Genomic DNA, 14859 nt, shown 5'->3' on the forward strand with positions numbered 1-14859 from the left:
TTTGGGTAAACAGTGTCGGTAGCTTACTTAGATATTTAATCATGGCAAGGCATGAGAGAGATCCAAGGATGCCCTGTGAGACCTGACAAACATTGATCTTGCTTCAAAATACACTACACGAACCGCAGTAGCAGGTCACGTTAGGGACTCTTATACTTTTGTTCGTTTTGCCACAGTTTTGTTGGCACAGGGTGTAGATAGAATAAACAGGTTAGGAATCATGATAATCTACCGCTACCTGACCTTGGTGACGGATCCGCCGCAAGTAAGGAGTTGAGGCACTAGGTCACAGCCGTTGAAACAACGGCAGTATGCGAAAGCCTTCCCGTAGTTGTAACAAAAGGCGTTCAAGAAGACCGAGCGGTTTTAGCCAGTAGGACTCCGACATAACCCTTTTGTTGCAGCGGAGGGAAATCCCATATAGGATATCCTCACGAGAATAAAAAGGGACTCCCACCCTTAGAGCATAAGACTGGACCCAAAAAAAATATTCGTTGGACTTGAGATATCTTATGCAGATTTGTGGTTTAATTAAGTCTTTACCTGGTGTGATTCGAAGTAGTAGAGACGTGCGTGCACTTAGAGAAGTCTCTTAGCAACGGTGCAATAGATTGTGATTACGCAAAATTGTATTTATTTTTTTTCGTTATTAAAGACATTCATATTTATATTTGTTTACGAATTGATGTGTAAAGGCTGTGGTTCATTTATATATTTTGGTCATGGTATATTTTTAAGTGTTTTAAATAGTTCATCGGTAGAAAAATAAAACTCGCCTGGGTAGCCATTTGTTATGGATAAGAAAAAAAATACGAAACTTACTGATAATTTTGATCAGATAGGAATTTAATAAAATGGGAATTAAGGAATTTAAAATAAAAAGCACGGATCTCTAAACTTGCATTACTATAGTATATAAAGGTAGTCTTGCGTGTTTTCTTTTCACTAGTAATTATAATATTTAGAGTAATTAAACAAAAAAATTGCAATGAAGTTCAAAACTTTTCCTCCAGAAATCGGCGTGCATTGGGAAGTGTCTTTCAAATTGTTCAGAAAATGTTATATCGATTTATTTGACAATAACACTCCGAAATTTACACGATTAAAGCTGTACTGTTTGATGTTTGGCGCAATTGTCCTACTCATGAGCATGTGGGGTTTTTCTTTCAAAGTATTTACGGAAAAAGTGAATATAACTGATGCAGCTTATATGATTTCTATATGCTTAACTAGTTCACAAGGTACGACATTTAGTTTATTGCAGATGTTTCATAAAACATTTAACGTTAGCCCTTAGCATATTTAAAGACAAGTATTTTTTATTATGTAAATAGGTTTTTCAGCTTTGTTTATATTTATTTCTCCTTTCACACTTCGCATGATCTTTCTCTCTTTCTACTGCTTTTCGTCACAAATTCTATCACCTTTTTAAATTTTCGTTATCATTTTGGTCACAGCGTGTACAGTACTGAACCTATGTAAACATTCCATTTTACTTTAAATTATTTTATTAGAGCGTTTTTATGGCCCACTCTTTTGGGGTCCATACGTTCCCCCTACTGTATGTAAGGCAGATCTTACTATATCGGGTACATAATAATTTTTCCAATTATATATTTATTTATATGTCTTCTTTCTTCCTCCACAGTACCTTTAGTGATTTTTCTTTCTTTTTATCCGTCTTAAAATTCTCCACACCTTTGGTATTCTTGTTGCTCTTTCTCTCATAGCCTTTCATCCGCCTTGCATTCCCAAAATATTACAATATTTATCATAATATTGCTTATCACAGTTGTTCATCACATTTTTCTAATTTTCTAAATTTTGATTATTTGTCTCTTAAATTTTATTTTATTATATGACTAGTTTATAATTTACCTTTAATTCGGTTCTGTATTTTACATTCCTCTGATCCTACTCAAGCCTTAACCTTTATTCTTTTTAATAACCTTCTGTATAGTTGTTCTGCAATACCTTAGAAATGATGGGCGACACTCATCGTCACCCATGAGGAAGGCGATAGTTTCACTTTCTTTTTTCTTCCCTATCACCAACTGGCATCCCATCCTAGGTCTTCAAAATTCAGGAAGCTGTCCTGAATTTGAAAGCCAAACCGTGGTACACCTGTACTATGGTCTGGTCGACACCTGGGTCACTGAAACACGTGGGACTTTTCTTGAGTTTGAATCTGTGAAGATCCTCAGAGAATCCCTCGTGCCCAGTGAAAGTGAAAGCGTTGTGGAATATTATTATTTCAATTTTTATTTAATAAAATTAAATTTTCCTTAGTAACTGTGTTATTTTTAGTTAATGGAGCTACGTATAATCCTATCACTTGCTAAAAAGGCATAATTAAAATTTTCTAGTACGAATTACGGAAATGTTTACGATCAATAAGCTTGTTTAATGTTTATAATCTAATAATAATTTTGTAATTATTTTAGCTTGTTGCAAAGCATGCGTAGTGCTTTATAAAAAATCGGATATAGAAAATCTACTCAATGAGTTAGCATCCATATGGAGAACCTCTCACTTAACTGAACAGCAAATGACAACCAGAAAAAAGCAAATAAAAACATTGAAACGTTTTCTTTTCGGTAAGCAATTTTTGAGTGGCCTGTTCAGTAGTAAGCAAGTGTTGAGATTTCTTTTTTTCTTCTTATATTTATTCTCTAAGGTATACAAAAAAGTATTAATAAGTTAAAAAAATAAATCATTGATCAAAGAGATTAGAGAGATCACAGAAAATTGTGACTCTATATCTATAGTCTGGCTGTAAATAAAGTTTTCTAGTTTTAAAACACATTTTGTTATTCTCTTGAGTTTACACGAACAATTTTATTTAAGTAAAACAAATCTTTAGCAGTAACATCACGGGGACGCGTGACCATTGGTGCTATATATATATAAAGTAAATTGTCGTAGTTCAATAAACATCAGTTTAATTTTAAGGCGGGTCCTAGTGACCTTCTAACATCCTACCACACTGTGATCCGGTGAACTATACGTTATGAAAGGATGCTTCTGTTGCAAGTGAAATGGACTCAGTTGAAAAGTGTCGATACTATGGTACACTGCTTTTTCTTACTTTCGTAAGTCATCGGTATCGCCCCAAAGATTTAATGGTGGTCTTAAATAATCGTCCCCTGCATTAAACACTAGATCAAATGCAACGCGGTGAGAAAGATTTACATAAATGAAAACACGTCTTCTTGTCTCTGGTGGCGGATAAGATAAAAGGTGCGACAGACTGCGAAATAAGTAGAGGAGTGATTTTTCTTCTTAGCAGAAGGGTTGTTGTAGTCGACCAATACTGGCGACATAATGTAACTTAGGATAAAAATAGTATGTAACGAAAATTGTAAATTAGTAAAACGAATAAATAAGAAATAAGAATTATGTAAGAAAAGGACCAATATATAGCTACTTCCGCACATGCAGTCATAGTCGTACAATAAAGTTTATTGCACGACTACGACTGCATGTGCGGAACTAGCTATATATTGGTTCTTTTCTTACTTAGGATGGACTTCCGCAAAATAACGCCATTCCATTAAATATTTAAGGATTAAGTAATTATAACATTCATTTTAAAAAATCATAAGTTAAATAAAAAAAAACTGCCAAATAAAAATAAAAATAGAAAAATAAGATTAGTCAAATAAAGATGTAAAGTGTAAAGTGTAATACATGCCACCGATGTTTCAAATACGTCTCATCTACACGAGCTCAAGAATCAAATTACTGAGTAGCTTAAAAAAGTAAATGAATTATAAAAATGGTAAATGATGGTAAAAAAATATAAAAAATTGTTAGAAATAGACCTTATATAACAACTAATTAATAAAGATTAATACTTAAATGAATAATCTGAAAAAATATCACCTTACAAAACAAAAGAAAAGCAAACAAAAAGGCTCTGCCATTAGGCGGTAAAGGTTTAGATAGAGGATATATATATATATATATATATATATATATATATATATATATATATATATATAAATGACATATATATTTTTGTTTTTAGTATTCTACTGGAACTATATGCTTGGAATCGTCGTTGATTTCTCGGGGCCATTGTTCGTGGTTATTGGTCGAAGGTTCATTCTGAAAGAACACTGCACAATGAAGCTTCCATTTCAAAGTGCATTACCTTACGATGTTTCTGACAACTGGTTCAGTTATTTGGTTACCTATGCATTTCAAACCTTCATAAGTAAGTCAATGGTACGAAGTTATGTTAGTAGTCATATTCTTTTGAAAATAATACTAATGTGAATAAGTCGCGCAGTAGTTGAGTTGAAGAAAACTGGTGAAGAAGGTCAACATTGTCCAATTGATGTTAAGTCTCCCGGTTAATTGTGACCCATGCATGATGACTTTAAGGCCACATATTCAGACGTCGGAGGCTTAAAGTGGCGCTTCACCACTGCACCATCATCATAATATCATCATGTCATCCGATAGATGTTTACTGCAACGCATAGTTCTACTTCAATGATCGCTACAATGATCAGTCTTTTGCTGTCCGTATCCAACCACTCTCTGCAACCTGAACTATGTCGTTTATCCACCTAAGGCTTAGTTAAGCTACTCTCGGCTCAACCAGCAAGTGGTCACCAGTTGCAAAAAAACAAATAGAAAATTTGGTCAATTCAAATCGCTCTTTTTACTATATAAGATGTATCATCAGCATTTCAGCCGGTCGGCAACCACTGCTGGACTTAACCCCTCCCCCCCTAGATTTACAATAAGACCGTTAACCATTACCAGCCTGCATCCAGTATACATAAAACAATATTTATGGTGACGAATTATTCCACCATTTCATAGTTACCTAGTGAAAGTTCGCATTGTTTGCCGCATACGCATTTATCAGCGGGCTGGCGGGCGGTGCATTTTATTGCACGACTACCATTGCATGTGCGGAAGTGGCTAAATATTGGACCTTTTCTTACTTAGGATGGACTTCCGCGAGGTAACGCTTGATTCCATTAAATAGTTACCTAGTGAAAATGACTACATTTTATTAAATTTCAAATAGGTGGGTAAAAAAATGTCTTGCATAATGTTTTGTATTTCAAAGGCATTGTCGCTAATGTTACTTCCTCACTATTTGCCATTAAATAATTAATTGACATGTATTTTTAATGAAGTTACAAAACCTTTCCAGTGTTACATTTAGTTTATAGTCTAATGAATTTGGAATTTCTTATGATAACTTTCTGCGCGAACCTCGGAATAGAATTTTCTCTATTACAACAAGATTTGGAATCCGTTTCATCATTTACTGCAACAGGCGAACAGAACGATCTAATATTTAATAAAATGAAACCAATTAAAAACATTGTTAGACGGCATCAAACTCTTATCAGGTAAACTATAATTTAAAATTGACTCTATATTTATTTTCATATCATTTTAATTACAAAGCCTTAATAGAAAAAGGTTAGGTTAATTTATCAGATCAGATCTTCCATCGGGCGCGTCCTCTGATTGGCAGATAGGGGCACGCAACCCAGATGTCAGTGGTACCCGACATGTTCCAGGGTGGACCAAAACTGGTAGAGTTGGGGGCGTACCATCAGTTCTTTCAAAAGACTAACGATCAAGGACTGTTTAGTCCACTAGACGATTGAGATAGCATCCAGTAGCAGAGATAGGACAGCGAATGCGACCACTGCGGTGATGTGCTACGTGCACTTGGCTTCTACCGACCCCGGATATCCCATAATTCCAGTAAGGACCGGGAGCTCCGTATCCATACAGAGCTGCGAGGAAGAAAACCTCTTCAAAAATACCCCCAATTGGACCACGCCGACGGGATGAGTGGCTGGAAGGAAGTTCAGCTCATAACCGCGAAGGGACTTCAAGTAAAAAAAACCATGGACGAAGTTCAATAAATAATTATTACCCAGGGTGGTTCAGCGATGCTTAAATTCACCCCTGGCCTTTGCCCAGGCAGCCTCGCCTTATTTAGTAGATGCAAAGTCTTGCGTCACGGCGACACTTCCACATCAACCGCTGGGCTTTTAACATCCCTGGCCCAAAACCTTAAGGAGCACGAGGTGCCTGGTCGACTATCAGGCCCCATTTATGCGCCCCTCTGGTAGAGAGGTGAGTACGGTTGTGAAAGCAAGAGCGGATCACGTGTGCCCTTGCGTGCCGGCAAGAGGAGAGGTAAGCCCCCGAGTCCTGGCGCTGTGGTTGCAAAATATGCGACTGCCTTTGCCCAGGACACTGAGGGTACGGGAAGGATCGGCGGACCCAAAGCGAAGAAGAGGCACTCTTCGACCCCTCCGTGTAACCGTCAAGCGCGAGAAATACATATAGCATATACAAACTGCATATAGCACTACACTATTACTGTCAAAACTTATTACTACCCACCTTGTGTATGTAACAGTACAGAGCTTTTTGGGGTAATTTTAATAATAATACATTAATATTTATTGAATACAGAATGACAGACGCGTTCAACGATATATTTAACGGAATTGTGTTAGTAAATACACTCTGCGCGACATTCATTTTGTGTGGCTTAGCATTCGCATGTACGGTAAGATTTTTTATTTATTTATTCCGTATATGTGTAGACTTAAAAGTATTTATAACACATACGAAGGGTCATCACTATCGTGTATCTATATATACATATATTTATATATAAAAATAAATACCATAAAAACTCCAATTCATAGCACAGTAAATACTTTTATTCCTTAATACTCTACTTTTAATACTCTACTACTCTACTATATTATACTATAGGCCTACTCTCTTCTATAGGCCAACTAGCATAGTTTCCAATAGACAACTTATCACCTCGATGATTATCGAACGAGTGAACGAGCTCCCGACTCAATAATCAAAACGCTGGTTCAACCCAACCACTTTCAGTGCTTTTACAAGTCGTCACAAAAGAGTGACGGGATCGAGTAGTGTTGCCATTTAAGAAAAATAAAACTACCTCTTATATAATTATCATATATGTATAGAGGCACCATTAAGCTGTTTAGCAACCATTTACAGTATTCACTCTAAAAGTAAGTAACTAATTTAAATCCGTGTCTCTGACTGTATTCAATAGTTCTGAGGCAAATATTTTGGAGTCCCTACTAATCGACTTTTTTATCTTTTACAGGTGGCTCGCGGGGCAGCGGAAACCATATATTATTATTTGGCGGTAGTGGGAATATCTTTGCCCATGTATTTACTTTGTTACTATGGTGAATTTTTGAGGAACGAGGTGCGTTATTTCTTTGTACATTATTTCATCGTCGTCGTAGCTTCAGCTCCTAGATGCCCACTGCACGGCTTAGGCCTCCCTCAAAGATATCTCTGGTATAGCATATAATGATATAGCCATTACGCCATGCTTGGCAGACAGGTTGTCGATCGCAGTGTATTATTATAGTACGCAAAGGACGCTGCTTTCCCATCCTCTTGAAAGTTCCTTGCGGGTATTAGTAATCATATATAATTAGAGGTACGGAAATTTCGCAAAAAAAAAATCACCAATTTCGCATTTATATTTTTCAAAATTTTAAAATTTCGCATAAATTTCGCATTTATATTTTTTAAATTATAAAATTTGGGTAAATTAGGTATTTATTAAACAAAAATACTTGTTTATTAATTTTATGACTAAATATGAAAGTAAAGTTTAACAAAATACAAAATTTCAAAGTACAAGTCAAGTTACACAATTTTAATTAATTAATAGATAAAAAATTAAACAATTTCAACATTTGACTCCTTAAGCGTCGTTCTTCAGTCCGTTACGACGACATTGTATGTGCTGAAGAAGCGTTCAGCGTCCACGCTGTTGGTTGGACTCCAAATACTCTGTAATGCTGCTTCAGCAAAGGACGGAAAGTTGCATTTGACAGCCAACAATATGTCCCTTACATTGGGGTTTTCATTTATATTAATAGACCAAATAATTAACCTATGAAAGTGCGCATACCCATCAATTAGCTCATTTTGAGGAAATTGTTGGAAAAAAGGAATTTTCGAAAAGCTTTCCAGCAATACGTTTATATTTAATGTAGTTGAACTTGCAGCCACAGATGGGGAAAACAATTGGCCAATGTGAAAGAAAGCCTCGTTCGTCTTATTTAATTTCATGTGTAGAGAAAGCTTACTGAAACTTTTGTCGCTTGCTGATTTCAACATAGTTTTTATTGTCTCATCAATTCCTTCATAGTCCTTAAGACATTGTGACGTCTTTTCATAAAAATAACCTTGACGTTGCCATTCAAGCGATGATTTTAAATCCTCTAATTTGTTCCATAACAGGTGTGCAATTGGATAAATTGTCCCTTCTAACTCATCAATCAATTTCATTATTTTGGGGCAGAACTCAGAATTCAATGTATCTTTTTGGTCACTATCCAAACGAATGTTACAATATTGGCACATCACAATATTTGTGTCGGACACATACAGACCATCTTTCTTAAATTCTAGTATTCTATCTGTCAAATGTTTCTTAGGGCATCCCATTTTAAGAGCACAAAAAAAATATTTTTATAAACACTTGCGTGCCTAAAGCGTTATAAATGAACACTGCTTGAGTGCTCGCATGCTATGTCCCCGACTGTAGCGATAGGCAACGAACAAGTGAGACTCGAAAGCTTTCGTTCTGTCGAGTCAGTTCGTGTCCAAAAAGTGAGTCGCGACTCGGGCGACACGATAATAATTTATTAATCCATCATACGAACACTACCATATATTTCGCATTTATTCGCATTTATGTGTAATTTTCGCATTTATTCGCATCTATTTCGTAAATACGAAATTTCCGTACCCCTATATATAATTAATGCACAAAGTTTGAATTACATAACATTGTATCCCCGGAAACGAACCCGTGACCTACAATCACAAATCTCAGTTCTCTACCGCTGGTCTACCACAGCCCAAATATTTACTAAAAAACTTTCGAACTGATTATTCTTTTTTTATTCTCGTTCCCCTATCTTTGGGAAGGACATGGTCGTTTTTTGTCTTATTGTTTTTTTTTTCACTGTCCTTTTCATTTTCGTTTTCTACTATCATTCTTCACATAATCTATCGTTCCATTCTTTCTTTCCACAATTCGTTCTATTTTTCACTTTCGTTCCAATTCTCAATCATACATCGCCTTCTTATTTCTCTATTTTACAATTTTGTTTACATTATTTCACATTTTTATTTACAGTTTTATGCTTATTCTATTACACTGTATCACTTGTTTATTTTTGTAACATGTTTAACTATTACTTTACAAAAACAGAAACGATTCCCTACTTTTGGCGTCTTCTAACATAGAGGCGATGTTTCCCTCATTTATTTTTACGCTCCACCGGCATTCGGAGTTGACCCGGAGTCCCACGAATGCAGGACAATGGGATACCAGGTGGACCACGGTCTGGTCCACGCCCGGTTCACAGAAGCAGCTGATTATTCTTGTAGTTGAATGCGGGTTCAAATTGAAAATAAAAAGATAAATATTGCTACTACTTAAGAATGAATAATTCTAATACAAGAATTGAAGTAAAGTTAGAATGATGCTCGACACGTGTATTGATTTTCGCAACACAAAATGTGTATTTCTTCCATTTCGTCACGGTTCCAGAGACGTAGTACTATTGTTTACCGCCTTTCTTTACCACTTCTTTATCACTTTTACATTACATACACCAAAGGAAATATTTTCAGTGCGTGGTCAATATAGACAGCCTTTTAATAACCATTTTTTGTAGATATTTTGATTATTTTATTTTATCACTTTTACATTACATACACCAAAGGAAATATTTTCAGTGCGTTGTCAATATAAACAGACTTTTGATAACCATTTCTTGTAGATATTTTGTTTATTGTCTCTCTAAGAAATATTCCTAACTTGTAATCTGTACCTTTAACTCCGTAAATTTTCTTTTTCTTTTGATAGATAAACTCACAATGCTTTCTCATGAGGCACTTAATCAGAAACCTTGATCGTCTCCGAAAGGCTAGATCTATTAAGTATCCAATTAAGTTGCGATGCAACCTTTGTTGTACCTCCAAAAAACACTAACCGTTTTTTAACAGAATAAAATCTTACTATAGCGCATCCGGTTGTATTCCACGCAGGCGCTTTCACTTTAATCTTAAATGGACTATACCATGACACATGGGGTTAGCTCTGAAAAGAAACAAACAGTACGATAAATCAAAGAAACATGTATAATAATACTTATTTATATACTATAACTAATTTATACAATAACTATTAAAACTACATAAACTAATACTAATTAATACAAACTAACAATGTTATGTTACAAGGTACCGTGTCTGAGAGAGACTCGTAAATACAGAACCCAGGTCTCTACTTTTTTAAATTTTAAATGGCCTCTTCTATTGGGGGCCTCTCGTTTTCTCTCCTATCATATTTATAGGACAGGACATTACAATCAAATTATAATATATAACATTTTTAATTAAATAACAATTAAACAGCTTTTTGCAAATTTACATAAGTTTATTTTTTTGTTTTCCTTTGATTTATTACTCGACCTGTACTATTTGCACCTTTGTTCCTATTAATTACGTCTTCAACTGTTACTCTGCAACATTTAAGGAATTCGGGCCTGTTCTTGTCACTGTTTATCAGTGAGACGATGCTGTCTTCACTAATCTTTTTTACCAGCAGGAGCTAAGGTCTATACTTTGATTTCCTCAGGTCTGCGCGTTGGTAGGAGAGAACGCCATACGGTCATTTCGACTAATCTCTCGAGGCGTGGTACGCGAGTAGTGTTTCGCGTATGCACGCTCGGCTTAGTGCCATTTAGGTCCGATCAGAGCAACGCAAGCCTCCCGTAACACGTACTTCGTCAAAAACATTATCAATGTCTCATCCGTTATAATACACAAAATAAACGAATTAGTAAAGCTTTATTCGTAAATGTCCAATAAAAAAAGATAGTATACATTAGCTATCTAACCTACTTGCATTAGTCCACTACTTAAAACCTTCTACATACTTTGTATATGTTACAATTATCTTATTTCGAAGTTCTTTATCTACAGCTAATGTTCACATTACCTTTCCGCAGAGCTTGGGTATTGCAGATGCAGCGTATAACAATTTGTGGTACAGAGAGTGCGTGCCTTATCAGAAGATGATTATATTATTAGTATTACGGTACGTAGACTATATCATAAACACCATTAAATATTTTTCTGACGTTGAGTCACACAGACAGTATCTATAAATAAACATGTCGTTATAATGAACCGTCACATAAAAAATACACAGTGAGTTATGCTCCTACCACGGTGGCCGTAACGGTAACGTCTTCAGAAGGTTCCTCTCATTTATATCCGAAGATGATAAAAACCTTCGCCGAAGACTTACCGTCACCAAAGAGCTCACACGTACGAAAAAACCACTTGCTGAGCATGCAGTGCTATTGTCGTAGAAGAGCGTTCCTCCGTCGAAGTCTCGATGTAGCGACGAGAAGGCTCACCTGGTTTTATTGCTTCCGCAATTATCTGTGTAGAGTGGAATGCGAATTGAAGAATGAAAAGGTAGCGAATTGCTTCCACTGCGGTGGATTCCGCCTCACACACGCTCGCGGAAAGCTCGTCCAGGGAGTTGTAGCAGCGGAACCTGATGGACTAAATTTGTTAGGGTATATATCCTTACGCACAGCATCTCTAACGACAATGCTCGGAAGGTAATGACGGGCCGTGGCCTCGTTCTGTGAGAACAGATGAAAGAACTGATTTCCGCTTGGAAATATTTTGACGCATAAAAAACGTGACAGCTTGCCGACTAAAGTAAAGCTTTCAGTTGGTGGAATTTAATTAAACCTCGACGGATTTTTTACAAGGCGTTTTATCGAGTATCCGCATGAATTTCCCTTACAAAATAAAACAATACCTCGAAATATTATTGAAGAAATTTTGTTGCCAACAAACCGCGAAAATTTCTATATCTATAAAGTAAAACGTAAGTAGTAAAACTATATCTATATCTATAAAGTATCTATTTAAATACTCGGTTTGGACAGCATAATTACATAGTACATGGCATTTAATGGAATCAGGCGTTATTTTGCGGAAGTCCATCCTAAGTAAGAAAAGGACCAATATTTAGCCACATTGTTACACCGATTAGTGTAACATAACTCCTGAAGATGCCCCGTGGAGGGGTGAAACGACGACTACCACTGCATGTGCGGAAATAGCTAAATATTAAGTGTTTTAACGGTGGTGGTTGTGTAATTCGCATTGTTTGCCCCATGCGCATTTATCAGCGGGCTGGCGGGCGGTGCACTTTGTTGCACGACTACCACTGCATGTGCGGAAGTGGCTAAATATTGATCCTATTCCTTCCTAGTACATGGTTTCATAGAATACGAACGTACTCCTAAAAATAGCAACATGACGATGACGCTTTCTCGTTTCGCTGCGAGGTGGCGAAAGGTCCGGAGGAAATTCACTTCCCTACCTTCAAAGAAGGACAACACATTCCTTTAAATAATAATAACATATTTCTACAGAGCGCAACGACCATGCTGTTTAACTGCGTGGGGGCAAGTACCGGTCACATTAAACATGTTTACAAAGGTAAATTGACTTCGTCATATGTTACATGATAGTGTTATAATGGCTCAGTCTAAATGTAGTTTGAATTAATGAACCTGGGTTTAAATTGTACCAACACGTGCTTTTGACTCATGACCACTGGCAGGAGATATACGTTAGAAGACTAAAACAGTTAATAGCGAAAGAGTAGGTCATGATATAGGTGTCGCAATTACATTTAAAAACTTAAAGAATGTCAGAGTTTTGAGGATTTTTATCTAATTTAGATTTTTTTATTCTATTTGCGTGTCGATAGATGATAAATTTTCACGCATATTAAAAAAAACATTAAATATCTCATCCCATGTAGAAGCGCGGGCTCAAAACGACAATCTCTTATTTAAATACGCTGGTATAACAGTTTCTTTATAAATTAGATTTAAAATTTGATATAATATTTAACTTGCGCAAATAAAACTTCACACGAGCGATTATAACATTTTAACTTATATGTTATTTAAGTAGTAGTTAACTTGTATTATAAGTTATTAACTTCAGCCCGAAGGTTCAAATCGTTTTTAAAATTAAAATCTTGTTTTTAAAAATAAACACATTTGTCATATCTATTTGGTTTGTGTATGTCTGAGAATGTGAATTTTTTCTTGTATATATACTTCATTCAAACCGCTCATTTCATACATTGTATTTATTTCATTTCAACTACTGTACAAAAGGCATTGTTTAATTATCTTTGTAAATCAAAAAGAAATTGTATTAAAATTTTTGATTATACATATAAAATGAAGTCATATGCTTAAATAAAAAACGATGATAAAATATTTAAAGCTAAAATCTAGTGTTACTAGAAACAAAAATAAACTCATAATGCACAAATTTCGTCTTCAAAAAGTTAACAAACCCTTCATAGGTCTACGTGTACGGATAAATAATAAAATTCCAGAAACTGTCTTCGACTTGTTCTTAGTTGAAATCTGAAATTATGAGTATATTATTAAATGAATCCCATTAGAGCATTCAAAAGTTTCAAGTTGATTCAAATGTAGCTAGTAAGTTGATTCATTTGCAGGGTTTTTATTACAATGTATATATCAAACATTCTTTAATTAAAAAAAAAGTAACTGTTATGTCTTTACTCAGTAGAGCACCATTCAACTCCTATGGCAGATAAGCTTTATAATCAAAAGTGCTTTCAAATGTCTATTTGAATAAAGATATTTCAAATAAATACTTGTTTGATACAAGCTGATGCCCTAACAACATCTTTTAGCTCTGAATGTGTTATTTTGATAAACCTATGTAATTTTGATTGAATTGTCTTTCTCTTGTAATATGTGAGTTTAAGCTGTAAGTTTTTTATTGGGAGCATCCGAATAATAACCAGAAATACAGATGGCATGCATTCACTTCTCTTTACGCATCACTTTTGATTAGCTCGAATAGTCTTTCGCTCTAAATTCCATTGATACACGTACTGGAATAACCCAAAAATTGTAATTAAAAAAATCTTGCATACAATATTGTTTTTTGTGTTAAGTAACAAAGTCACTTCCAGGTGATGAGCACAACTTATTCCTACTTCTCCGTGGCGACCAGCGTTTACTCAGGCGATGACGATTCTACGGATTAAATTTGTCACAGTTTTATGTACTCACAATGGAAATTTCTTATGCACTACGTTCTATAAACTTCTATAATTATATTCTTTATTCAAAATCAGACGCAGAACGATAGATGCGTGATAGCAAAATGATTTTAAGATTAAACTTCTTGAATGATATTTATTTTGTTTTATTTGATACTCAATTAAACAGATATCATGTTTGAATAGGAACTGGTACAATATAATAAAGTCAAATAAAGATACAGGAAGAATTGCTTTAAGTCTACAATAATATATATTCGTTATCCTTATTCCTTAGGTTCCCTCGTAAGCCTTAGCTTTGAAATTTACGTCACCGACTATGGTTACGATTCGGATTAACTTACGTAGTGTCGGCTTCTTCCCCATATTTTCTACCATCGTTTACGAGCATAAGCCTTTTGACTCTATACCACTAACGGTAATTGAACCGGTATACGGTCGTGAGCAATCCTAAACCATTGGACTCCTTTTGCCTATTTTTCTTAATCAATATAGCTTCTTATTATAGATATACTAGCTGATCAAGCAAACGTTGTTTTGCCATGTATGTTATTTCTTGGAAACATTTTTTTTAGTTCAAATAAAATAAAATTCTTGCAAAAAAATTGTAGTTTTTAATTAACAAATAA

At 35.2% G+C, this 14859-nt stretch overlaps 1 protein-coding gene across 1 annotated transcript; it reads left to right on the forward strand.

Annotated features, from left to right (window-relative positions):
• The first annotated feature begins 1144 nt into the window (after positions 1-1144).
• LOC137931958 (odorant receptor 4-like) lies at positions 1145-14215 on the forward strand. The gene is made up of 9 exons (XM_068775465.1): positions 1145-1241; positions 2445-2597; positions 4031-4219; positions 5177-5378; positions 5744-5876; positions 7148-7252; positions 11091-11179; positions 12543-12609; positions 14141-14215. Exons 1-9 carry the CDS (start codon positions 1145-1147, stop codon positions 14213-14215), a joined length of 1110 nt encoding a protein of 369 aa, XP_068631566.1.
• The last annotated feature ends 644 nt before the right edge of the window (positions 14216-14859 follow it).

This window comes from Battus philenor, unplaced genomic scaffold (genome assembly GCF_028537555.1).
Source record: "Battus philenor isolate CCGP_79_NKW_IND1 unplaced genomic scaffold, ilBatPhil1.0.hap1 SCAF_11, whole genome shotgun sequence".
NCBI lineage: Eukaryota > Metazoa > Arthropoda > Insecta > Lepidoptera > Papilionidae > Battus > Battus philenor.

What these genes read in the sequence shown, in the direction of transcription:
- LOC137931958 (XM_068775465.1), top strand. Translation starts at nt 1,145, where the DNA reads ATGAGCATGTGGGGTTTTTCTTTCAAAGTATTTACGGAAAAAGTGAAT. An exon ending in CGGCATCAAACTCTTATCAG is followed by an intron (nt 5,379 to 5,743) that starts GTAAACTATAAT and finishes CCATAATTCCAG; the next exon opens with TAAGGACCGGGAGCTCCGTA. An exon ending in GTGAATTTTTGAGGAACGAG is followed by an intron (nt 7,253 to 11,090) that starts GTGCGTTATTTC and finishes ACCTTTCCGCAG; the next exon opens with AGCTTGGGTATTGCAGATGC.